The sequence below is a fragment of the Brachionichthys hirsutus genome, chromosome 11 (assembly GCF_040956055.1).
Source record: "Brachionichthys hirsutus isolate HB-005 chromosome 11, CSIRO-AGI_Bhir_v1, whole genome shotgun sequence".
Classification (NCBI taxonomy): domain Eukaryota; kingdom Metazoa; phylum Chordata; class Actinopteri; order Lophiiformes; family Brachionichthyidae; genus Brachionichthys; species Brachionichthys hirsutus.
The window spans coordinates 1136999-1161883 of NC_090907.1; the positions used below are offsets into that span (position 1 = coordinate 1136999).

Below are 24885 nucleotides of genomic sequence, written 5' to 3' on the forward strand. Positions count from 1 at the left end.
TCAGAGGAAAGCTGAGGCTGCAGATTTGATCGCTTTAGATTCAAAGTGTGGAATTTTCTTTTTGATTAAGATAGAATTACATTTATAGCTACTGGATGCGTAAAAACAATTGTTCAAAATACAGGACTACAGTGAGTAAAGGTGGAGCGGTCCGTTCTGATTCAAATCTCAAGCTTTTATATGGTTGGTCTATAAATCTATCTCTGACAGAGCGTTACAGGAGACAGCTAGCTAGGCGTGTTTCATCACAACAAACAAAAGTCACCTAATTCTCACAGGAAGAACATTTGTGGTTTTGCCAGAAGACATTTTACACAGTGCATCTGCTTCATTTAGTTTATTTTAAACATCCCCTTGAATCAGATTTGTAAAGTTAATCAGATCCAATTTGATCTGCATGGAATGTGGGAAGCAGACGTCACACACTTGGCTTGGCAGTGTGAGTTTCAGCTGCTAGAAGTCGTACGAGTAGGTGTTTTAGTTGTGTGCACTAATGTCACTATAATAGTGTAGCAGACGTGAGACTCTTGGATTGGCAGTATGAGTTCCAGCCGCTCTGGCAGTGAGGTCGACAGTAACTCTAATTTAATTACAATTTGCTGCATGTATGGTTTTACTGTAAACTCACACATGTGTGTCGCTCATCTTTACATGCGGCTTGGATGAAATGCCCAATGAGTGCAGCAAAGGGAGCAAATGATTCTATCACCATTTCTATTTTCTTCTAGCTATGAACTGAAATTTAATAAAATGTAAATCTTTGCTTCATCTTTAGTGTACAATTTATGTTTTGCGTCTTATTTTTTATTATGGAGTCACTGCAGTCTGATTCAAAATGCCATTAGTGCATGAGGATGTGTCTGATCAGCTTCCACTTCGGGGAAGACTTGTCATGTTGGCCCTTTGCCACTAGGCGGCAGTCATACTGACTTTGATGTGCTGCCTGCAACGCTGCAGAAAACCTCCACACTGAACAGGACATGTTCAATACAGATATTTTGGAAGAAAAACTGGGCTTGTGTGAAATTGTAAAGGGGATCATGTAGTAATACAATAAATCTGATACGTGATTTCACAAGAACAAGACGAAGACTGCATCAGTAAATTAAATAAGGAAGCAATATTCTATCCATCACGCATCTTATTTGCCGATGATATAACAGAACGTCATACGTGTACAATCCCTCCTCACATATCTGCCTTTGGTTGAGTGGCTATATTTTGATTAAGGAGTTTTTCCACTGTCCATAATACGAGGAATTCATCATCACAGCAAAATAAACAAAATTGCATTATCATCATTTTATATTATAGTGAAAACATTTCAATGCATATTATATTATTGCTATATATTGATATTATAATATTTCAGAATTATTATTGTAACATGAGGATTTAAAAAAGGCTTATTTCAAGAAAACCTAAAACAAAATCAACACAGGAATAAACAAGAGGCGTGACACACATCACAAGTAATGCATCACGATCCCCACATGAAATCACAGACTTTGCGACTTTATCAGTGTTATAAAGTCCTCAATGTTGCTTTTCCCCACAGGAAGACTTTGCATGCACGAACCCTCCTTACGGAGGGATTTGCACGCAACAAGAAATCAACTGTTTGTGCCTCAACCCGTAACATTCTGTTTGAAACACAATGAGAAAGCTAGCACTGTTCAGTCAGTGCAGCAGGTACATGCATTGGTACAATGAACAGTGCCTTGGGGAGGGAGTTGCCACCACAGCCAGTTCAGACACATCTATAAAGTGACAGGTTATTGCATAATCCGATGTGCGTCTTATTGCTTCTGTTGAAAGCAAGAAGGGAAATGCGCTCCAGTGTAAGAGCGCAGGAAGTTGAGTCGGGAGTAAGTCATGATAAACGTGTTCACTTCTAGACTCTGGCAAGCCATTTCATTTCAGCGTGTTCGAAGCATTTACATTTTTATACGTCTTTTTTCCCCCCATTTTCTCCCTGCTCCCTCCATTACTTCATAAAAATGCATTCTTTCATCGAAACTATAATATTTCAAGTGCTAAGAGAGCAGCGCTGTTCATAAATGCAACGCCTTTCATTGTCAATGCTCCAAATAAATATTAGAATACAACCAAAGTAAGTGTCAGTTGACTTTAGAGTGAAATACAAGTACTGGCCGGTCGTAGAGTAAAATCAACTCATTTATTATTGGGATTTTACATTCATTTGATTGTAAAGTTACCATATTAAATATATATATTTGTAAAAACTTAAATATGTTTCCTTCATTATTATTATTATTATGAGCATTCATTCTGCATCATATCCCTGGCAGAGTCTTTACAGTCAGCCCAACGTTAGTTACCGTTATTTAGGTTTTTAAATGGCGTGCGTTCGTCCCTCCACCCGTTAAATGTGCACTTTGAATGGCGTGCAAACTGTTTGAGAAGGGCATCATAAATAAAGTTTTACTTCATTTCTGCATCAGCGTCCAACCCACCCAGTGTCAGGCAAATGTCTTACATAAGGACATAACATGAAATGTGTATATTGACTTGTCTGTGGTGAATCGTTCATGTTCTCGACTGGTGGTTGAAATGTTCCTGCATGTGGCGCTGGACGACGTACACTTACATGAAGTTATACGAAATTAACACATGCTTGAAATGCATTTTCTATTTGTCAGAAGCAGCATGATGGAGCTCACTCGGGTCGCCACGGGGATTGTCTGTGAGGAGGGCTGTTTAAATTGTCTGTATTTTTGTATCCCCCCACCAGCAGAGGGAGCTGAAGCAGAACAGACACCTGTGTTTATCCAAAGCAAACAATGAAACCTTGTGCAGAACGGGATTCTTCTGTCACCAAAGAGAGCCCAGCTGCCAGTCGTTCCTTCCAGCATCGAGCCGAACCTGGACCCAACAGAAAACAGGCCGGGATAAAGGCCGAGAAGGCTTTGAAGTCTTTTTGACGGACTCAACAATCAGGAACAAACCCATCACAGATTTATCCAGTGATAATACCTATTGTGTAAATGTTACAATACATTAAATGCAAACATGATTTATTCTGTTGTGGCTGAAGGAGCAAAAGCATTTCAGCGGTTTTGCACTGCATCATGGCCTAAAAGTCTGTTTTCCCACCGGTCCGTTTGGGTCCAAGTTTGACTTTGACTTGCGGATTACGTTGGAGCTCCATGAATTCCAATCTGGGAACCGAACATAAGTGCTTGAAGCCTGTCGACTGCGTTTATGGACCATTTTAACAGATATAATCCGAAATGGAAAATACCGAGTGGAGCCTCTGGCACAGAGAAAGTGTTGCATCAAGATAAGAAGCAGCATTATAGATAGCAAAGAGCGAACGGCGTAACAAACGGGCTGCCAGGTGACGGAATGATCCAGGCCCGTGCACATCCCGGACTCCCCAAGTCTCAAGCATGATTTAAAATAGGCTTTTACATGTATGAACTAGCCGGTAAAAGAGCGTCTCCTCTCAGCGTGTACAATTGTCTAACATACATACAGACATACTTTGCACTCATGCCTTTGGCGTCCCTTTGGCGTCAGCTTTGGCTCCTCTCAGTCCATGGTCTGTGTTGTCATTCCCCGACGAGCTCACCAGGCATTCTTTACTGACAGGAGAGAGGAGAAACCAAAGGCCACCATTAAAGCCGCTCAGGGAGGAGGAACACGGGGGGCAACGGGGGGGGGGGATTGACTCACTTTTTCTCGTCGTCCTTCAGCAGGAAGTGAACAACCAATGCTTTTATCACCATGACAATGATGACTAACCCAATGACTCCGCCCAACACCGAGACAATGATGACCGTCAGTGTCTTGTCAACTTCCTTCACTGAAACGAGGGAGAGAAGGGTAGACTCCATGACGAAGGAAGTCCAGGATGAGACAAAAGCATTTATGCGTTACATACTTTGGTCCACCACGAAAAGTGTGAAGATGGTGCTGTGGTTCCGGTTCTTCTCTTTTTGATTCCTGGCAAAACAGATGTACTGCCCCTCATCCTCGAAGGTGATGTTCCACAGCAGGATGGAGATGTTGCTGCTCTCGGAGGAGCCGACGAATGAAACCCGGCTGTGGTTGATGTTGTACTTGGGTTCCACGCCTTCAGCTCGAATCACGCCGTCACACAACTGCACACGCAAGGGAACACGCTTTAGATATGCGGACGCAGGAAGTCCGACGTGTTCTGCCTATGCTGCCCTGCACGGCGCACCTTGATCAGGGTTCCGTTGTCGTTGTAGTGCCAGTTGAAGAAAAGGTTTTTAATGCCGATGCAGGAGGAGTAGGTGCACGGCAGCAGGACGGTGGATCCGTTCATCGCTTCAACCGAAGACACTTTACCTGTGGACACCTCCAGGCCACCGACGCTCCACACGCCTGAACCAGTGGAGAAGGAGGAAGGAAGGAAAGGGTTAAGGAAAAGATCGGATTGGATTTAACGAAAGACAATTAACATTTGAAAGCACAATAGGGTTAAAGTACGATGTGTAAGCTGGACAGAGCTGGTGTTACTAACACAGGAAGTAGAGCTGATGCTTCTCCCAAATCCAAACCAAATCATGGAGTTCTGTTCTGTTGTTGCGTGATGCAGGAAAACCATTTCGGTTTTGCCAGGGAGGGTCAGGCCCGTTGTGTTGCGTTCGACCGTCGTAGTAACTCCCAGATCGTTGCTGTGGCGTCTCTCGAACACTTGGGACTCTATTTTTAAACCCTGTTCTCGGCACCGACCTGCTCTGGATCACGTTGCACTTTGGACATGGTGTGAACAGGGTTAGGGTGTCTGCACGACCCAGGAGTTTGTGAAGGACGTATGTCGACACCCGCGTTGATCGTCTGTAGGTCTGTAGAGATTTCTCAAAGAGTTGCACAGGGATTGTGATCAAATGTTGCGCAGTGGTGGATCTTGAACTAACAGAGACGTGGATCGGTCGGGATGCAGAATCTTGATCACATACTAGCTTATACTATCTGAAAAAATCCACTCATTGCTGTGCCAGCATTATGACCCGCCCTACTCTGCCTCTGATTGGCTCGTAGAAGTGAGCAGCTGCGTCATTGCCGTTGTTCCTTCCTTCGGTATCCCCAGGCCCGGAAATCAGCTGGATCCACCTGGACAGCGGCGAGCTTTTAAAGTTCTCCGTGTTCTTTCCTGGTTTTTTGTCTTTTAAAGCCTTTTTTTTTGTGCTGGTCACTTTCTCGCTCTCTATCTTTTCCTTTCTTTGTGCACGTGACCTGCCGTTCCTGCGCATGCTTCAGTCCTTTTAACAGTTGACATGAAGGTTTTGAGTAGTTGCTGCTGGTCTGAATCACTGGGGCGCCTTTAAATCTGTTACGCAGAATAACAAATCATATTTTAGCTTCTATCAATAATTATGGGCAAAATTGAGCGAGGGTCGAATCAGAGATGAGATATTGGCGGAAGGCTCAACAAGTTAAAGGGAGAATCCCCGCTGTAAATGTGTAACGCAGTTTGTTTTTCACACCGGCCTGCATGGCGATGTTTTAAATATCTGACCGGAGTATCTTCCCTCGTACCCAGAAATAGATTTTGCACCTCCCTCCTTTTACACCTCTCCTCTAGACTATCCTACTTTCTCTCCACCCCTTTCTTCCTCTCTACCCTTCTATCTGTTTTTGCATTTTACCATGACAATACCTACTTTTTAACATACTTTAATAACATGTAGCCGCTGTAGCTGCGCATGCGTGTGCGTGTGTGTGTGCATGCACATGCGTGGCCCTTGTGTGCGTGTCTGAGCTATATCCTGGTTTCCATACGGTATTTTTAGCTCCACTATCACGTGCCTCTTTGTTGCAGTTGGGGAAACATCGAATGGAAGGGAAAGCAGCTACCTATGAGTGTGTGTCCTTGGCTGACTGGCAAGGTTAATTTAGTTTTTCTAAGTAGGCCAGAGATTGAAGGGTTAATCCATTTCCTGGTGAACCCGTAGAGAACTGACCGAGGACACTATTACGAGAAACAGCGAGGGGAGAGTAGCGATGAGAAGCAAGGGAGTGGAGAGACGAATAACCCGATCGGCTGAGTAACCCGATCAACAGCGGTCGAGGTGGCGACACGCACGACAGCCACGCAAACGAGTCGTAGCGTGCAGCGTGATTATCACGATTACTGGCGAAATGATGCAATGGCCCTGTGGGAACACACGCCACCACAGAAGAAGAGGAGAGGCCTTTTGAGGTCTGCCTTTCTGTGCGTTTTATGACAGAAACGTTCATGTATTTTACTCCTGAGGACAATCAGTCACGACTTCTATGTCACTTCAATGAATTGCCTTCATGTAGAGTTTATATCTATTTATTTTATTATTACCTCTAATACCTTTACTGGCAACAGGCGGAGTATTTACTTCTAAAAATCTAAAGTAAATAAGAAATGTACCTGAAGACAGGTGATAAATTGAGCTGCATTCTGCCCTTTGATAAGATTTGTGGTTGTAAAATCAGGAGATTATTTTGCGATGGATAGGATCGGACTGAAATCCGGGTTTTCTCTTTGTGTTGCAGCTCGACTGGTAAGTTTGAATGGGAATATCCTCCTTGTGAGCTAAAACGAAATCACAACACAAACTAGCACTGCACCACTACATCACACACACGCACGCACACACACGCACACGCAGGAACAGTCATTCAGCCCATCGCTCATCCCACCCAGCAGATATTTAACGTCCAATTTCAGATCTGAAGGTCGACCTGGATGCCCTCTGGGCAGCAACAAGTAGAGATCACATGTGACCTCACCTTAAATTTTAGCCCCCCAGGTGTTGAAAGACGATGACGACACGGGACAGCTGAAGCAGATAGAACAGAAGATGCTGATAGGCATCAATAAAAAAAAAACCCGCCCACCCAGACGTTTAGAAATTAAAGGGACCCGAAGGCAGACAGAGAAACAAGTTTATATATGAGGTGAGAGGATTTCACCCAATCACAAGCGGACTGTGGTGTCAGCAGGGGCAACTAAAGGTACATAGAGAAAGAAGCATGCAACTCACCCAGCAGCAGGGCAACTGCCAGACCAGCATGAAGTACATCCCCTGATCTCAGCCGACCAGAAACAGTCGAACCGTTGCTGCCCACTGACGCCATGACACCTGGTCTGTCTGTCTGTCTGTCCTGGTCTGTAAGTCCAGTCTAAGCAAAAAAATATATGTGTGTCTCAGGGTGCAAGGTGCGACACTGATCTGTGCAGCGCAGAGTCTCAAGTCCTGCCCTCGGTCCCTCCTTCTTCTCTCTTCCTCTGCACTCTGTCCCAGAAAGGAGCAGCGGCAGCAAGTGGAAAGAGAGGAGGATAAATTCCTTCAGGGAGCTCTCTCTCTCTCTCTCTCGCTCTCCTGACCAATCGTTCCCTGCGCTGCACTCCGGTTGGCCGGGAAAGCACAGCTTGGGAAAGACAAGTGAAGAATGCAGCAGCTGAATGGAGATGCTGGGATTTCTGCCCGTCTCCTGCAGACCCAGCGGTGATTATCCTGGAGAGGAGAGCATGAGCAGAAAGCCAGATAATGGAAGTGAGGCAGAGCGGCGACACGGCGGCAGACAGTGCTGCTGTTCCGGAGGCGGCAGCAGCAGCAGCCGGGGGATCAGGCTGCCAGGCGAGCTCCACGGGGGGGGGGGCATAGGATGGAGGTGGGGAGGAAAGCTCAGATGGATGCTGGAGTCAAGCCAGCAGTAAAGCAGAAAGCGTGTCTCCCCAGCCGGTACAGGGAGGCTTGAGAAACAGAGGTACTGCAGAGGCAGCGGTGAAGGGAGAGAGAGAGAGAGAGAGAGAGAGAGAGAGAGAGCGGGAGGGGATAGAATGATAGAATCAAATGTGTGTGTTTGTGTGTGTGTGCTGCTTCACACACACACCTGAGTCAGCCTTACTCGAGCTTGGAGCGTCTCTGACTCAACCACATCGTTTACTCCCGTTCTCCACTTTCCCCGTGTCTCCCGTTTCATGGCTACACCTCTGATTCGGGAGGCAGATGCTTGAGGCGCGAGCAGGTTTTCTGTCGAGCCACACATATTCTGCTTGTCCTTTACCACAATGGAACCGTAAGACTTTGTGGATGGAAGGGCTTGAGAAGAAACCCCAATGCGATGATTTACGATATGCTAACACAAGACCCATTTATGTTTTTGTTTTTTTAATGCTAGCACAATGACCTTGGACCGTTTGAGGGCAAACCAACTTCTGAAGCTGCAGCTACTGTTACTGGTTCTGTGCACGCCAGTAACACACCGTTGACTTTTATCTGAAGTTGGGTAGATGCTAGTCAAACCAGACCATAGGCTCTGTCTTCTATTCGGTATGCAAACCGCGGTTCGTAGCATCTTTACGATACGCAAAGGTAGAAGACTGTCCTTCCCTGTTTCCAGGACCCAATGAAACATCGAACACTTATAGCAGAGCAATTGTCTCAAGAGGGTAACAATGAAGAACAACAAAAGTCCACAGCAAGCAGCCCATCAACAGTCCCAACAACATGGATCCAGACCAGAACAAGGACGGATTCAACCTCCGTTATAGTCCAGATGTCTCGTTGGACGCTTGAACTTATAAATAACCCCAAAATAATTCTTGCACCAAAAGCAGTGACAGAATCAGCGCAGCCGCTGCAGCTCCACGGGAGGCTGACCTTCCTGCAGGCGTTGACGCTTGACTACTTTCAAATGCACGCCGGCGCCTTTTGAAATCGTGAAGCAACCTTTCTGGGACGTCTTGGGATCGCGCCACACAGTTTTGAGATTTCTCTAATGACTTGGCTCCCGAGCTTTGTGGGATATCTCTGCACCACGTTCTCTTCCTTAGTGTTTTTGCACACGGTGGGTTATAACATACTGTGATTGTGTTATAGCCTAGCATATCTTATTACACTTTTTCAAGGCATTTGCGTCTCATTGTGCATCTCAGTTCTCAGTCCATGCAGCCGTATTCACGCCAGCGATAAATTCATACGTGCATATGAGGAAAGGGGAAGTGAAATGCAAACAGTGCACACGGTACGTGCACATACACACGCACACGCACACGCACACACCTGCCTTTCGACAGGGTGACCTTGGAAGCTGTGTGTATAAACAGGAAGGAAGGCGGAGCAAAAGAGGACATTCCACCGATGAGAGGAGAGGAGGATGATCGGGATCAGGAGGGCGAGAGGAAAGAGAGGCTCAAGGAGGAGAGAGAGAGGGAGAGGGTAGGGGGGGCAACGGGACCAAAGGGGAGGAGAGCTGACAGGAGGTACAGGAGGAGGGGGAGGGGGGTGAGATGAGAGAGGGAGGGGAGTGGAGGATCTGTTTCTGGGACAGCTAAGGTGGTAAAATGCTGCAGTGACGCCACTGAGCCGGTCCGATCTCAGCCTGCAGGAGACGCCTCTTCCTTCTCGCTCTCCCACCCACCACTTTAACCTTCCTCTCACCTGCACCCCCCCCCCCCCCCCACTCGCTCTCTCCTCCTCGTTGCACCAGCCGGTGAGCGAGCAGATTCCTGAGAGCATCCTGGGAGGAGGACCACCGGGATGGGCCTCGATCCGCCTCCCCCTTTCTGTCCTTCCTCTTTCTTCTTCATGTGAGTGGGTCAGTCTGTCTTTTTCTCTCTTTTTTTGCTGTTTGTGTCGCTTTTCTCAGTTCCTTCCTTTTCTCTCGGTTTCAGATTCTCAGATTCGTCCTGCGGTTTGTGCTTTTCTTGTCTTCCCGTCTGTCCTGTCCGTTCGGCTGGGAACACGGCCCGTGGAAAGGTGAGTCCTGTCTAAAGGGAAGAGCCGGTCTCACACACACACAGACACACACACCTCCCATGAGTTCAGCATGTCTGTCTAAAGAGTGGCTAACATGAAACGGCAGGTTGGTTCAGCCTTTGCATGAAATTCATGTTGTTTTATTGAGGGAAACTACACTTGCTTCCACGGAGGAGGTGAACTGAGGTCTCCGCCTCTCACGTCACGTCACGTCTCAGTGCGCCGCTACACTGCTGGTGATATCGTTGTGTATGGTTTGAAGTGGAGACAAGTCTTCTTCGGATGCTCGAGGGACGTGCCAAAAATGTTTGTTGCTGCATGGATGGAAGCAAGCTCGTTAGACGGAACCCAATTCATCCTCGCGGCTTCCCTAAACTACATTTCTGTTGTGGGGACTGGGCCAATATCGGATCTGTGGTTTAATCTGCTGTCATGTAAACTAGCTCAGCGCTACCTCACTCGTCTGTTGCTCTGATTGGCTGTGGATCTATCCCATTATCCAATCACAACTCCCTTTGGAAGGGAGGCTTTCCTGTGAATTAACCTTTGCGTGAAACACGCCCAATCATGACTCAGTAGACCAATCACGACGCCACATGTTATGTCTGGTCGACACGTTTTCGTGGGGAAAACGCTGTCTCAGACAAACAAGTCTACTGGCGCTTTGATTAGCATTTGTTTACAGCTAAACGCTATTGACAGCTGCAGCTAGCGTTAGCCTCCCACGATTTACACACTTGTCACCCAGGAATAACACGACCTTTAACGTCAACTCAATCCTCCGTGGTGACGACTCTGTCATTACATGTCTGCGTTTAATTGACTAATTAGCGCCCGACTTTGATCATATCGGTGGGATGTTTGCGTTATTCTGTATGGTTATTTTCCCATTTATTTATAATGGAGGCTTTAAAAATATGCATTCAAATCACTCACATTAGACAGCTTTTAAAACAGGGGCATCACATTTTGACCCTTTACGACAGAATCCTTGTAACACAACACATTCTCCCGGAATATTTGCAGTTTTGGGCTGTTTTTGCTCTGGGTGATGAAAACACTGAAAATGTCACCTCTGGCAGAGCAACATCTGCTCATCCCGTCCTCTTGGATCAGAGCATCTTCGGCTTTCCAGGTTTGAGGCTAGTCTCAACTCTCACGCCGATAATATCCGAGTTTAGACCTTCATGTGTCAAAGATAAACTCCATCTCACGGGGGCGTCCTGAGTCTCGGATTGTGGGCCTCACCTGAAGGTCTGAGGCGTGGGACAGAATGGAGGCGCGTTCACTAAATAAAGCATCTACCTCAGGCTGAATCACGAGGCCCATCCTCCCGGTTTATGCCTTGAAACTCTTTGGCTGCTGATCCATCAGAGCATTTTTGTCGAATTTAAATAAACAGCGTATGAGTTTCCCAGTTCCCACAGAGGCCAATCTGCAAATCAGGTGATCGGTTTGGGCTATTTGTCTGTTTGTTAGCAGGATTAGTCACAAACCAATGAATAGACGTGCACAAAATTTTCTGTGTTTTTTTTAGACTTTCTGATAAAAGGCAGTAACTCCAAAAAAAAGTGCAGTTTTGTTAAATCATCTTTATTTTTTTAAATCCATGCTGTCATGACAGCCGCTTCAGGAGCAGGTCAGTGCAAGCATTAGTCTGGTGGTTGCTAAAAATTCAAGTGATACAACAGCAACGATCCAGGGCAAACTTTGAGCCGTGAATGGTGAACAGTGATGCACAACGGAAACGACGTGATGCGCTATCCTCGTGATATATATGTACTTCATACGACACATATTGCCAACATTGCCACTAAATCTGCCCCAAATGTTAACCTCTCATCGACGTATTCTTAAACCGCACACACTCAGCTTCAACATGCATGACCCTACAGGAAGTGTGAATCAGCTTCTGAACAAATCTGCAGTCGTGAGCGTTTCACGATTTATTTTAACGCATCCATAAATGTGTCCTTTTTTCTTATTGTGCTAAATGACTTTATTAATTTAACGATCATAACACAGCACCACGTAATCATGAATATCATATTACTACGATGCTAAAGTTGTGCTTTTGTTAAAAAAATAATAATAATCACACAATCAACGGAAAACTGAACTGCTAACACTAGAATCAAACTACAGACCGACACGCTTCAGGCTTTTATTTTAAACAATGTCAGAAACCAGGCAATCCGAGCAGGCAAAACGCCCACGCTAGCTGCTAGCTCGCGTGTCGTTACAACCAAAGTACAAAAATACATACAAATCACAGGACATTCAGAGGTTCACAAAGCTCTCATGCTCGAACATGTAAAACTGACACTAAAGAGTGACTCCTCATATTATATTAACACATTTATGGTGCTGCAAACAATTAAATACACTGGAATTCACATTATTCATACAATCATCGCCATGCTGTGTTTCGTTACAATATACCGTATTTATAAAGTGACTCATCTCCACGACGCACATGCTCTCCACTATGATTACATAAGAAAGGATGCAATTGTGTTAATGTGCAATCAAAATGCTTTTAAACGCTACTGAGGTAAAAGTATTACTTTGGGGATGGAGCCACAGAGTTAGTTTTAATTCTTTTAATCTGGTTAAAAAGTCGCATTAAAATAGGTGCAGTGGATGAAATGTGCTTTTTTTAGAATCTCTATAAAACAGTTTTCCAGTCGGACTTGAAGTAAAATAAAAATGAAAAGACCGAACTATCAAATCCCACGCAAGCTTTAGTCTCCATCGTATGAAACACCTTTTATTGTCATTTATATGGGAGACGGATGAAACTCATCAAAGAGCAAAAAGATACCTGTTATATACGCGAGAAAAAATATATATGAGTGAATTTACACTAGTGTGAAAGGTGAAAGGAAAACATTTCCATTTTTACACGCGATTTACCCTCCAAAATAACAAAACTGTTTGCTGCGTAGCGACAATTCAAACAAGATTTTTCAGTGAGTTCTTAAGGAAATATTATTTTAATTTTGATTACTTGGTGTTATTTCCGGCTATAAACATATGAATTATGAAATGAAATCTGAAACAAAAGCAAAAAAAATAAGCAAATTAAGACATCCAGAAGAAGGACTGAAAAAGAAGAGCTGATTGGAAGGCATTTCGCCTCGACTGACTTTTTTCATGGCAGATTAATTTTTTCTGAAGTCACAGTAGAAAAAACCCACAATAATAAATAGCAAAAACTGATAATGGTTGAATTCCGTTTAGCGTTAGCACACAAAATCTGGAAAGAAAAAGCAAGAATTATAAGAAATGGAAATGACAATACAAACTCAACATCAGCCCAAATGGGTCGAGGCGTTTACCAGATGGGCCGTCGGAGAGGTTCTGAGCTCAGGACCCGGCTACGGCTGTCTAGAAAGAGAAGACAGGTTCCATTAAGGAAGATTTTGACTTATCAGACTAAAGGAGAGTGTGTGTGTGTGTGTGTGTGTGTGTGTGGGGGGGGGGGGGGGGGGGTCGTTCTGTTTCTGATGATGAATCCAGGATTAAAACTCTGTGTCAACCGAGAACAAATCTCTTACTTGGTCCCCTCCTCTGCAACACCTTCAGCCTCCAGTTTCCCCTCCTCCTCCATCTTCTCCTCCGATATCAGCTCCTGTTTCCGGTGCCGGCGGAGGCACTTCACCACCACCATGGAGAGGATGAGCAGGGCCAACGCGCCGCCGACCGACGCTCCGATCGCAACCGCGATGGTCGAATCCCTCGGAGGGGGAACTGAGGAGAGGAGAGGGTTAAAAGAGTTGGTAGATAAATGACGTGGGGAAGTGCAGCGCCGGCTAAAAGCTGATTAAACAGAGTGGAAGGCAAGGAAGCGGCGCTGAGGTAGCCTGCGCTGTGTGTGTGTGTGTGTGTGCGTGTGCGTGTGTGTGTGTGAGAGAGTGAGATCTACCGGTACTCAGTTCAATGTCTTGGTGGTCATTAATAAGTAAAACGCTGAGTCATCAGTAGGTGGTCCTCAGACTCCAGCAAACACACACACACACACACACACACACACACACACACAATGCTATATATGATTACTGCTTGGTGGGCGAGAGAGCCTTTAGTACAGTCGGTGAGCGAGAGCTCAGAGCGCTGGCAAATGTAGAAAACTTTAAATGCTGTTTGTTAAAGAGCACAGACCTCCCCCAAGCAGCTCGTTTCGATTCTTAATCCATAAATGGTTTTAATATTAAAATGTAATATTTGTTCCTGACCTCATTCTGGATCAGAACCAGAAGACATGTTTCATGATGGTTCATATCGGACCCCTTTATGACTGGGATCTTTTATAACTGAATTGAATGCAGATTTTACAAGATTTTTTTTTAAAACCTTCATTATAAGTAAATAGAAAAATTCAGATTTGTGTTATTTGTTTTTATCCAGGCGGGAATCCGGATCAAAAACATAAATATAAATGGCGCTCGACTTCAAAGCACAATTCTTACGCTCGGTGACGACGTTCAGCTGGATGCGCCCGTGCCCCTGGATGCGGTCGGGGGGGTTTCTCACATAGCAGTGGTACACCCCCTCGTCCTCCAGCTGCACATCCGATAGGCTGAAGGAAAGGTCGTTCTTATCCAGGTTCCCGGCGAACATGACCCGCTCCCCAAAGCGCTCCGAACGCAGGGGCGTCATTCCCTTTTTGTTGGAGTACGTCATAAACTATGGAGACACAGAGAGGAGATGGTTCAGGGTTCGACGCACCGCCGACCCGGCTGCGGGAGGAGGACGGGCCGTTTTACCGTCTCCTCCGTGTCGTTGAGCGATTCCTGGTAGGTCCAGTTCATGTCAAAGCGGGCGGCGTTCATCTTGTAGCAGGACGTGAATGTGCAGGGAATTCTGACCGTCGTCCCGTTGAGCGCGTTGATGGAACCGGACACGGCAACGTCCATGCCCGAACAGCCTGCAAGTTCAAACACACCAGTGTGAGTCATCCAGGCACGGGGGGGGAACAGATCAAAGCTGCAACGGCGGGAGGAAGGGAACAGATCAAAGCCGCAACAGCGGGAGGAGAATCTGGAATAAGTCCGGATGAACTTCGTGCCGTAAATCTCTGTTGACCGACAGTTTCCGAAATGAGTTCACTCAGATAAGATGAGTTTCAAATCGTAATCTGACCCGTGACAGACACAATCAGAGGAGTTCCTTTCATTTATGAACGTATTTAGAATGATATAAATGATAGATGGACTATTTTAAATCTTTGGTATATTTTAACTTCACTGATATGAAGTTAAAATATCAGTTAGTTCCCTCTTCTGCTGTAAGATTCTGTCTCTGCATGCATGGGCTTACACTCCCCAGACGGAGTCTGTGTGTGTGTGTGTGTGTGCGTGCGTGTGCGTGTGCGCGTGTGATGGGATTCTGCAGCATTCTCTTCTCTGCAGTGGGCTGTTCTGGCTCCTTTCCCACTGCTGTTGCACCACTCCACTGGCCTGCCTCTCGACACACACACACACACACACACACACACACACTGTCTGATACAGGGTCCCGCTGACTCAGCAGTCCAGCAGATGAGGAGAAGGAGACAGATCCAAAGATGGGGAGAGAGAGACGTGCTAAGAGATGAAATACTGCAGTGGAGCAGCCTCTTGTGGCGCCTCCCTCTCTCTGCCTCTCCCTCTCTCTCGCCCTCTTTCTCCCTCTCCCTCTCTCTCCCTCTCCGCTACCATCTTTCCTACCACTTCCATCCGACCCCTCGTTTGTCCTCAAAAAGAAACATTTTGCTTCTCACTCGCCCTCCGTGCATCTTTCTCTCTTACACTCATTTGTTCTGCCTCCATTGTGGAACCTCACAAGGTCACCATGACGATAAAGGTATAAACACAGGTGTGTGTTGCATCGTCTTTTCTGGGACCCCTTCATTCTCTCTTATCCGACAACATGCGCCCATCTTTTCATTCATTTTTTACATACATGCCCAGCGGAGCTTCCTATTGGCCCCACATGCTTTCTATATCTATTAAATGTCTCATTTTAAGGGACCCAGTTGTCAAAACACGAAGGCAGGGTGCCCAGAGGGGAGCTGTGGTACTGCATGAGGAGGTCTGGAGGAGCAGAGAAGGATGTCAGAGTAGGCTGGAACGGCTGGAGGAAAGTATCAGGTGTGCTCTGTGATAGGAGAGGATGAAGGGAAAGGTCTACCAGACAGTGGTGAGGACAGCCATGATGGACGGCTTAGAGACAGTGGTGAGGACAGCCATGATGGACAGCTTAGAGACAGTGGCCCTGAGGAAAAGACAGGAGGCGGAGCTAGAAGTGGAGGAGATGAAGATGCTGAGGTTCTCCTTGGGAGGGACCAGGTTGGACAGGATTAGAAATGAGACAATAAGAGGGACAGTGAAGGTTAGACGTTTTGGAGACAAGGTCAGAGAGACCAGACTTTGATGGTTTGGACATGTCCAGAGGAGAGACGGGGACTATATCGGTAGAAGGACGCTGAGGATGGAACTGCCAGGGAACAGGACTAGAGGACGACCCAGGAGAAGAGACATGGACGTAGTGAGGGAGGACATGAGAGTGGCTGGTGTTGGGGAGGACGATGCAAAGGACAGGGCTAGAGGACGACCCAGGAGAAGAGACATGGACGTAGTGATGGGGAGGACAATGCAAAGGACAGGGTGAAGTGGAGACGGTTGGGTTGCTGTGGCGACCCCTCATGGGACAAGAAGAAAGTTCAGTAGTAGAAGTGTCAAAAAGCGACGAACAAGATTTTTTTGTTGAAGGTTCTCTCGAAGATGAGGAGTTTCTCATCTGGACCCTCATTTTTCTCTCAAAGTGGGACCTTCAGATTATTGCCCGGGTTTCGTCTTTGAATCTTCAATCCGGTCATCGAGCTCACACACGAACCGGTTTCCCGGTCGATCACGGTCTCTCACTGGAAACGCAACTCGGAAAATATCGACAGGATTGAGCGACGGATGAAATGCACTTTACGTTCTTCGTACTCCTCTTCTTCCTCTGCCCTTTCAACGCTATGCATTATTGACCGTCTCCAGTCCTCTTATAGCAGAGTCAGAAAGTCTGGCTGCTTTGCGGTCCACCACGTCTTCGCTGTCCGGAAGCACTCACAGACAGAACCTGCATCCGATAGGAAACATGCACAGATGTGCATCAATGTGCATCAATGTGCATCAATGTGCACGATCGCCACTTGTTTTAGTGCAGCAGCATCTTCTGATTTGAATTCCAGTTAAGATTTAAAAGTCGGCTTGATATTCAGTAAAATTCCCAGACACGTTTTTCAAGACTGTTTTTCTAAAGTGAACGTCTCCTTTAATATTAAACCACAGCGCAAAATATCTGCACGGCAACACCTTTAAAGAAACATCTCCCTGCAAAATTAATGTTTGGAGCAACTTTCTTGAAATAAATAAACGTCATGACGCCTGCGTTCAAAGAAACGTACCACCTTTTGATTTTGGTGCTCTGCTGCCCTCTGGCGTCCATTAGGAGGAACTGCATCTACAAGGCTGACAGGTTAATTCTGCAAGTCCAAACATTTACACAAGTCCAGAAGGATGATGCTGGTAAACGTAAATACTTGTGTGTTTTACAATAAAACTATGTTATCCAGTGTGTTACCAGCTAATCTGTGTTGAGGGAGTTTATTTTATGGATCACAATGCCTTTTTCTCATGCTTGCAACACCTCCTGCAGCGACTCCCATTGTTCTCGTGGGCGAGTAGCTCATCTATTATTCACATGGCAATTTGATTTAATATAAAAAATGCCTTTCATATATTTTCCATTTGTTTTTGCACCAGTGTCACTTTTTAAAACATCATCCTGCAATTTTACTTGTTTGTTCTGTAGGAGAGACACAAAGCTAATATCAACACTGACAATACAGTTGCTGCACTTTTACACTCTAACCACCTAACTAAATATGGATCAATATGTATTTTCACACCTGTATGTATATATATAGTATTTCATTTCATCACAGGTGACTGATGTGTCCAGACATTTGAGAATATAACAGGCATTTGGTTTTGATTTGTGTGATGATGGCTCGAAGCTCTCAACCTACTTGTGTTGCATATTTATGCAATATTTTATTTTTATTTAACAGAGGCCGTATCCTTTTGTAAAATGGAAATGAACCTGATGATCCAATAAGAATAAATTGTTCCTGCACATTAGCATCCCTCCCTCCTGTTATATGATACCAATAATAATAAAGATCGGCCCTTAAACCCACGTCCTGGAGTCTCTGTAACTTCAGGACCCTTTTCTTTACCTGTGAATTCCTCTGCTGCAGAATCTAATCATGCACCTGCAGCACCTGCAGCTCCAGGACCGCTGGCCATGCAGCACCTAAGCCTGATCACTGTGACCGGAGCGACGCTGCCGCTGTGGGTGAGCAGATGTGGATCACGTGATGTTTTGATCTATTAGATGACACGTGACCTGTATCTGCTGCTAAATAGGGGGCCTATAAATACCGTTAACTCACCGGTGGCGCCTCTTTAGACCCCCCCCCCCCCATTTCTGCTCATCATCACAGACCTTCTGTGTGCGGAGGAAGCCAGGATTCATTTTTATATATAGTGCAGCCTAATCCTGTTTACAGGCTCTGATTCACCAGGGTCCGAATTTAGCCATCAACATGCTTCACGCAGATGGAAGGCGCGGAATGATCCACGGCTGACACAACTCAATGTGGGGGGGGGGGGGGCAGAACAATCCGCCTTCATCACAATGGAGACATTCCATCTCCCGTCACCGCACCTCCTCCCTCACACTGCCAAAGGAGGTGGAGGAGGCCTGAACATGGAGCGGTGTGGAGGATATCATCCCATCGAGCCGTTGATCCACCTATCAATGAATGAAGGCATCGATCTGTGCGTTTCTTACCGGAGAGCGCGAGCAGCAGCAGCGGCAGGAGCAGCGGCGCGTCAGACTTCTTTTCCTGCGTGTGGGAAGACATCGTCTCTCCTTATAAGGAACAAAAAACAAAAAACAAAGGCCGCTTTTATATGATGATTTTTTTTATATATATAAAAGAGCACAAAACGTGCGTGTGGCGCGCGCGTTAAAATAAAAACAGTAGGATTTTGTTTCAGAGGCAGAACATGGCTGGCAGTGGCTGAGCCTGAGGACGGTTGGTCTCAGGGTTGGCGGTGCGCTGGAGGTGGAGGCGGGCGGGCGGGCGTTAAAAATAAACAGGAGGGAAATGAAATGACTTAAACTGTGAAGAGAGAGAAAGAAAAAGGCATATAAATAAAATCTCTCTACTACTACTACTACTACTACTACTACTACTACTAATAATAATAACAATAATACCCATGAGACATGTCAGTGTAAAAGAACCGACACATGAATAAATGATCTTTTATTTCCCACTAGAGCTGCCAAGACTCTTGTGATCAATGCTAAAGAGTAGAGAAGCTTTAGTTCATGCGCTACACATGAAACGTAGATGACAGATACCAGCAGCTGTTGTTAAACAGTAAGGACCTCATCTTAAGGCTTATACTGATGACGAGGCTCCACCGAGAGGATGAAGGCTGCCATGCAGCCAAACAGAAAATTAAGCAGAGCGATCGTCCCTCCTGTATCCAGTGTCTAAAATCCTACGTGGAAGGATGGAGGCTTCAGAGGAAGAGAGGAGCTCTGAGTGGTGGTCACATCTCCAGGTGAACAGAGGAGACAAATCAATAATCCATCTGAGCCCCTCTCCCACAAAAACGGTCAACATCAGCGTGAAGGAGGGAGGAGGAGAGGATGAGGAGCGAGGGATGGAGGAGCAGTTAATGCGAAGACAAGAGCAGAAAGCCATTAAGGATGGAACAGTCTGGATTCTGGTCTGCGGTTGATCATGTCATGCGACTACAATGAGAGCTTCCGGTTTATAAAACGGTCATATTAATAATAGCTGGAGACATAACATGAAAATAATAACAAAAAATAGGAGCTTTATCTGTGTTGATTCTTAGATACAGGTCGTTCTATTTTAAATTCAGTAACTTATTATTTCATCAAGGTAATGTTCTTTGATGCAACAATCCAGCGTTCAATTTAAACTGAAGGGTTTCATCAAAACAAACCACAATTAACGGTTTTACTGAACGGCTGGGATTCTGCTCAAGGACACAAACTGTTTTAATCAAGATGGATTCCATTTCTATTATACAAAGGCTTAACATTACTGTAATAAACTAGGCAACTTCAATTATAATTGCACTTCACTGTGTATCCACAAGAGGGCGCTGGGACTCCACGATAGCGCAGCACTGTTTCGGCACGAAATAATTTAAACGATTCTCCTGTCTGGGGGGGAAAAAAGACAACTTTTATTTTTATATGTTATAAAACAACAGAATCCACATAAAGAAAAAACATTCTAATAAAAATAAGCAGTTCACCAGGTGAGTGAATGAAATGTACTAGATTTTGAGAGGTTTCCTAATGATTCATTTTAATTCACCCTAATTAGGGTGTTTTAATGCAGGTTTGTCAATTTAGACTTAAACCGCATCATATTTCCTCTTCTTAGTTCTTAGGCCCTTCTTTTTCACTTTAGGTAGCAAGTGAGAACATGTCTCTCATCCTGACGTGTATTTAATGCCCTTGAGCAACACCTTAATCAGGAGGTGTGACATCACCCCGATGGGCCTCCAGGTAAGCTCAGAAATCCTCCGCCGTCGCCGCTGGGATCCGAGCGCCACGGAGTTTGGGAGGATGGCTGTTTGAGTGGCAGCTCTGTCTCTCCTGCCGCTCTTCGTCACCTCGTCTTCCGCACACGTCCATCTTGTCTCCTCACTTCTGAGATCCCAGATTGTTTGATCGCTCTGCATGTTTGCACTGCAGAGTCGTACTGAAGACTAGCGGGCGGAGGAGAGCAAGAAAAGGGGAGGATGTGGAGAAAACATTCCATCTCTTTACGTTTCTCTCTGTGGCACCTTGTGGGACTGGAGCGCTTTGTGGGGAATGTGGGAGCTTAACACTGGTGTGTGTGTGCGTGTGCGTGTGTGTGTGGATTAAATTGTGTGTATAAATGTGTGTGTGTGCAGGAACTTGGGAGATCATATCAGTGTTTCTCTTGTTGACGTCGAAACGTCCTCCAGCGGCCTGAGACATGATGTGATTGTGTGTCCTTGAATAACCAGAGGATGAGAGGAAAAAAAAAATCAAAATGAGAAGAAAAGGGAAGGAGGGAATAACGTGGGAGGAGATGAAGAAGAAGAAAGAATCTACTGCAGCTACAGAAAGAGGAAGAGGAAGACATGATGAGAGAAATTTTAGTTTATTCTCTGGAGGTCTGCGTTCAGAGGAAAACAATTTGGCGACAGGAAAATATGCAAGAGAAGCGCTTCTGGTGACGGAATGTGCTTCACGTCCCTCGCAGGTGTGGAAACGACGCCGACGGGACGATAGCAGCCGCCCACGAACCGGGCCTGAATGAGAACAGCATCCGGATCCGGATCCACATGATCAAGGAGCAGCTTCATTCACCCCCCCCCACACACACACATCGTTTATTTCCACGTATTTTCCAATTCCATGACTTTATTCCTTTTCCTAATCAATGCCCTCCTCTCTTCCTGTTTGTGCTTCATTCGTTTCAATCTGCCCCAAAGGTGGGAGGGGGGGGGGGGGGGCGCTCTAATTACTTGGCTCTCAAGCAGAAACGGTTAAAGCCGGGTCTTCCCTGCTTTTAACTGTGAAAAAGGAGGTTTAATCTTATTAGTGCTGGGATTCCAGTAAGACTATACGTGCTATTGTAAAACATCAAGGCAATAATCCATCTTTTTCAAGGATACAAGGCAGATTACACAACGAGGAATGCCGCGTTCAGATAATGAGGAAACACGAGACAACGCCGCAGCGCTTTTATCTCCGCGTTCGCGTGAAGGAGGCTCGATGAGCGCGCCCCCTGCACGCGTGCGCGCCAGTGAAAAACATAAGAGGTGTTTTTATTGGCCTTCCGGGATAAAAAAAAAAAACTGCTTTGTTTGAAGCTCATTCAAGAGGAAATGCCTGCATGTGTGTCCACGGCGAATCAACGTCGGCAAACCGTTAAGATATATGTACATCATGTTGACGTCATCGTGGATTTTAGTCTCACTGAGCGATCTCTTCCCTCCATTCACACACCTGTCCGCCATTCACAGGTGAGCCGGAAGCAGAGTAATTCTCACAGCCGGTGGGCACAAATTAGAATCCTTCATTTCAGCTGCCACGGATTCAATTTAGTCAATGAAAGTCTTCAGGACATAGAGAAGTGTCTAAAATAGTATCGAAGCAGAACCTGAAATGTTCTAAATAAGCCTGAAGAGGCACTCTAAACATATAATAAATAAGAGTATGAAGACACTTAAGTTTTCTAAAGTCACGGGTCAGACTTTGTAATAGTCATTTTCCTTTTCCCACTGTTTTCTCCTCCTAACATGAAAGCAGGAACGAGAGGCTGAATCTTTCGCCAAAACAAAAACAACCTTTGGCTGAATAACTTTGTTAATTACAATGCAGCGTGGAGTACATGCTGAATATTTAAAGCTGCTGGTGTTTCCACATGAACAATCCTTTCAGGTACGATAAGACACATTTAAACGTTAAACTAGGAGCGCACGTGGATAAACTAAAAGACTGAGGAAGACGAAGGTGCAGCGCAGGAGGAGAGACGGCTTCAAACACCCTCTGATTTTCTTGTGCATGTTGACCTCCTGCTTCCTGGCAGGTCTTATTACATCACCAAAGACCAGGTGAACAGGTGTCAGTGATGACATCATTCTAATCAGGCTTCCCGGCTCGCTGCTCCCTCCAGCAGCTGAACTGAATTCATTTCATGATCCTTGTCTCCCCGCGCTGAGTAGCTACTTGTCGCCTAACGCTCATGTCGAATGAAGAAAATGATAATCTGGCTTCTGTCTTCACGTTCAGCTGGTAAAACGCTCCATAAGTACCAGCCTTCATTGTGCCACGGCTCCCTCGTTCGCTGCCGCCGATTTAATTTAACCTGCGTTTCCACACCGAGCTAACAAGAGCAGCACTGAAGTCCGAATCCGTGGCTCCGGATCTGACAAACGGCCCGTGTTTGTACTCTCGCCTCTCTATACTAGCTCTGATCCAGGATGGATGGCAGGTGGAAAGGGACGCACGGCGGTGCTCCTGGGAGCCGAGCTGGGCGACTGCGCTCCACTTAGTGTCCTGCCAGACACAACTCTGACAGCATGCTAATGCTAGCGCGGCGGCGGCTGCCAATATTCCACCGCGCATTAAAGTTTTCTACTCGAGCAGAGACCATATGTTCTTCTCTGCCACGGCCACATGTCCCCCGTCCCTTTCAGCTCCGTCTGAAAGGGGAGACGAGGAAATGAGGGGAAAATCAACAGACTCCTTCAGCTTCTCTGCTGCTAATGCGCTTCTTTGTTCAAAAGCCAAACACAGTTGGGAAAAGAAAAGTTTTGAATGAAATAACGAAAAATATTTTTTTCCCGCAGTCGCACTCGCTTCATATTTTTCCCCTCAACGGATGGATTTCCACATGAAAGAGGATCTTCGGCATATATTACTATCCTTACCGTAAAGACGGGATGAAACTTCAGTGCTCCTATACGGATTCAACAAAACGTGTGTTTGGGCTGGATCGAAAACGAGCCACGCATGTGCGTCAACCAAACATGCAGCGATGCGTTTCCTGTGGGCCGGCGGGATGAATAGCCTCCGTCTTTTAGGCTAGCTTCGCCTGCGTGTGACTTTTGCCCCCGTCTTTTAGGCTAGCTTGCCTGGTGTTGGATTTCCTGTGTAGCAATCCCTTTCTGATTAAAGCGCTCTGCATTGTGTTTCCCATTTCCTGTTGGTCTTAGTTTTAATTCTGAATCTTTGGCCGGGGATGAAGACGTGTCGGAACACATCCCTCTCGCATTAAAATCTCATGACCGACATCTCTGTCTCTTTTGCTCTCGTTTGTTATTCAGCTTGAAAATCAGGCTTCTTTTTCTTCTTTCTTTCCTGTCTTTACCTCAGATTCACCCAAGGTCATCCCCAGCCGACCCAAACTGACTTGCTTTTTGTGTGTGACCGTATATATATTTCTCCCAGCACCTCGTAATGAACAGAGGGATGAGCTTGTTTACTCAATTTACCAACTTATCCATCAGACTCAGCTTGAATGAGCCTTTATTTCTAGGACGGATTAACTTTATGCTTCTCGCTCCTGCTCTGTCTTCTCAGTTGGTTTCCGCGTTAAAACCGTGTGTTAAATAAATACAGAAAAGAAAGAACGATCAGGTCTCCCCTTGAAAGAGGGGAAATGAGTAAAGTAAAGATGGCATTAAAAATAAAGGTGGACAAAGACGTCCTATTTCCGTAGCAACGAGGAGACTTTGACCTCCTTCAATTTAATCCATTTTCCTCATCTTTGCATCATTCGGCATTGTTTTCACCATTTAAAGCTCTGACTGGCGCCCATTTAATTGCATCATCTTGTTGTGTTCTCTTCTTCTTGCATTGCATTAGTGCCAGCCAACTGGAAAATTAATGCCTCCAGCTGTTTGGTTTTAGGTTGTTGTTGTTGTTGTTGTTGTTTTTTTAAAGACGATCTAAATATTCACATAACAGCCGTTATGCTTTAATTAGCATTTCTGTAAATTAATTTCCAGCTTGTGCTCGTTTCAGACATTCTGGACTGTGTTTATTAAGAGTGGGAAATCATCTCACCCTGAAAAAAGCCTCCGAAAGCTCGTGATCCAGTTGCATTCCACACTTCCGATCCAGCGTCCCGCCCTCCGACCGGACCCTCGCATTAACGTCTACATTTCCATGTATATATTTCTGACTGTTTATTTTTGCTTTCTCCCTTATCAAATATTCTGTCTGATCAAAACCCATAAATGATGAATAAAGGAACAAACAAATGGATCTCTGTGTGTGTGTGTGTGAGAGGGAGAGGGGGGAAACCAGACAGTGAAGATGATGGTGGGACGGAGTCCGATCAGGATTAATGAGTTATGTTAATGCGAACGAGGAGGAGGAGGAGGACGAGCAGGACGCCCTGCAGATGTTTTCAGCTGTTTTGTGTTCTCTCTTTCCTCTCAGCGACTTGAATTCACTGTACGTCCCCCAAGTGTGTATTCAGACACTGATTCCTAATGTTCTACCCCAGAAATTA

General features: G+C 45.7%; 2 protein-coding genes across 2 annotated transcripts; both read right to left on the reverse strand.

Moving 5' to 3' along the window:
- Positions 1 to 1016: 1016 nt before the first annotated feature.
- LOC137901366 (sodium channel subunit beta-4-like) lies at positions 1017 to 7145 on the reverse strand. Its single transcript, XM_068745390.1, has 6 exons — positions 7014 to 7145; positions 4211 to 4374; positions 3908 to 4127; positions 3700 to 3829; positions 3508 to 3608; positions 1017 to 2886 (listed from the first exon to the last, which is right to left on the reverse strand). The coding sequence occupies exons 1-5, from the start codon at positions 7105 to 7107 to the stop codon at positions 3515 to 3517; spliced, it is 702 nt and encodes a 233-aa protein (XP_068601491.1). The 5' UTR covers positions 7108 to 7145; the 3' UTR covers positions 1017 to 2886; positions 3508 to 3514.
- A 4250-nt stretch (positions 7146 to 11395) lies between these two features.
- LOC137901431 (sodium channel subunit beta-2-like) lies at positions 11396 to 18696 on the reverse strand. The gene is made up of 6 exons (XM_068745462.1): positions 18624 to 18696; positions 14504 to 14664; positions 14207 to 14423; positions 13295 to 13487; positions 13076 to 13124; positions 11396 to 12993 (listed from the first exon to the last, which is right to left on the reverse strand). Exons 1-5 carry the CDS (start codon positions 18694 to 18696, stop codon positions 13115 to 13117), a joined length of 654 nt encoding a protein of 217 aa, XP_068601563.1. The 3' UTR covers positions 11396 to 12993; positions 13076 to 13114.
- Positions 18697 to 24885: the final 6189 nt, after the last annotated feature.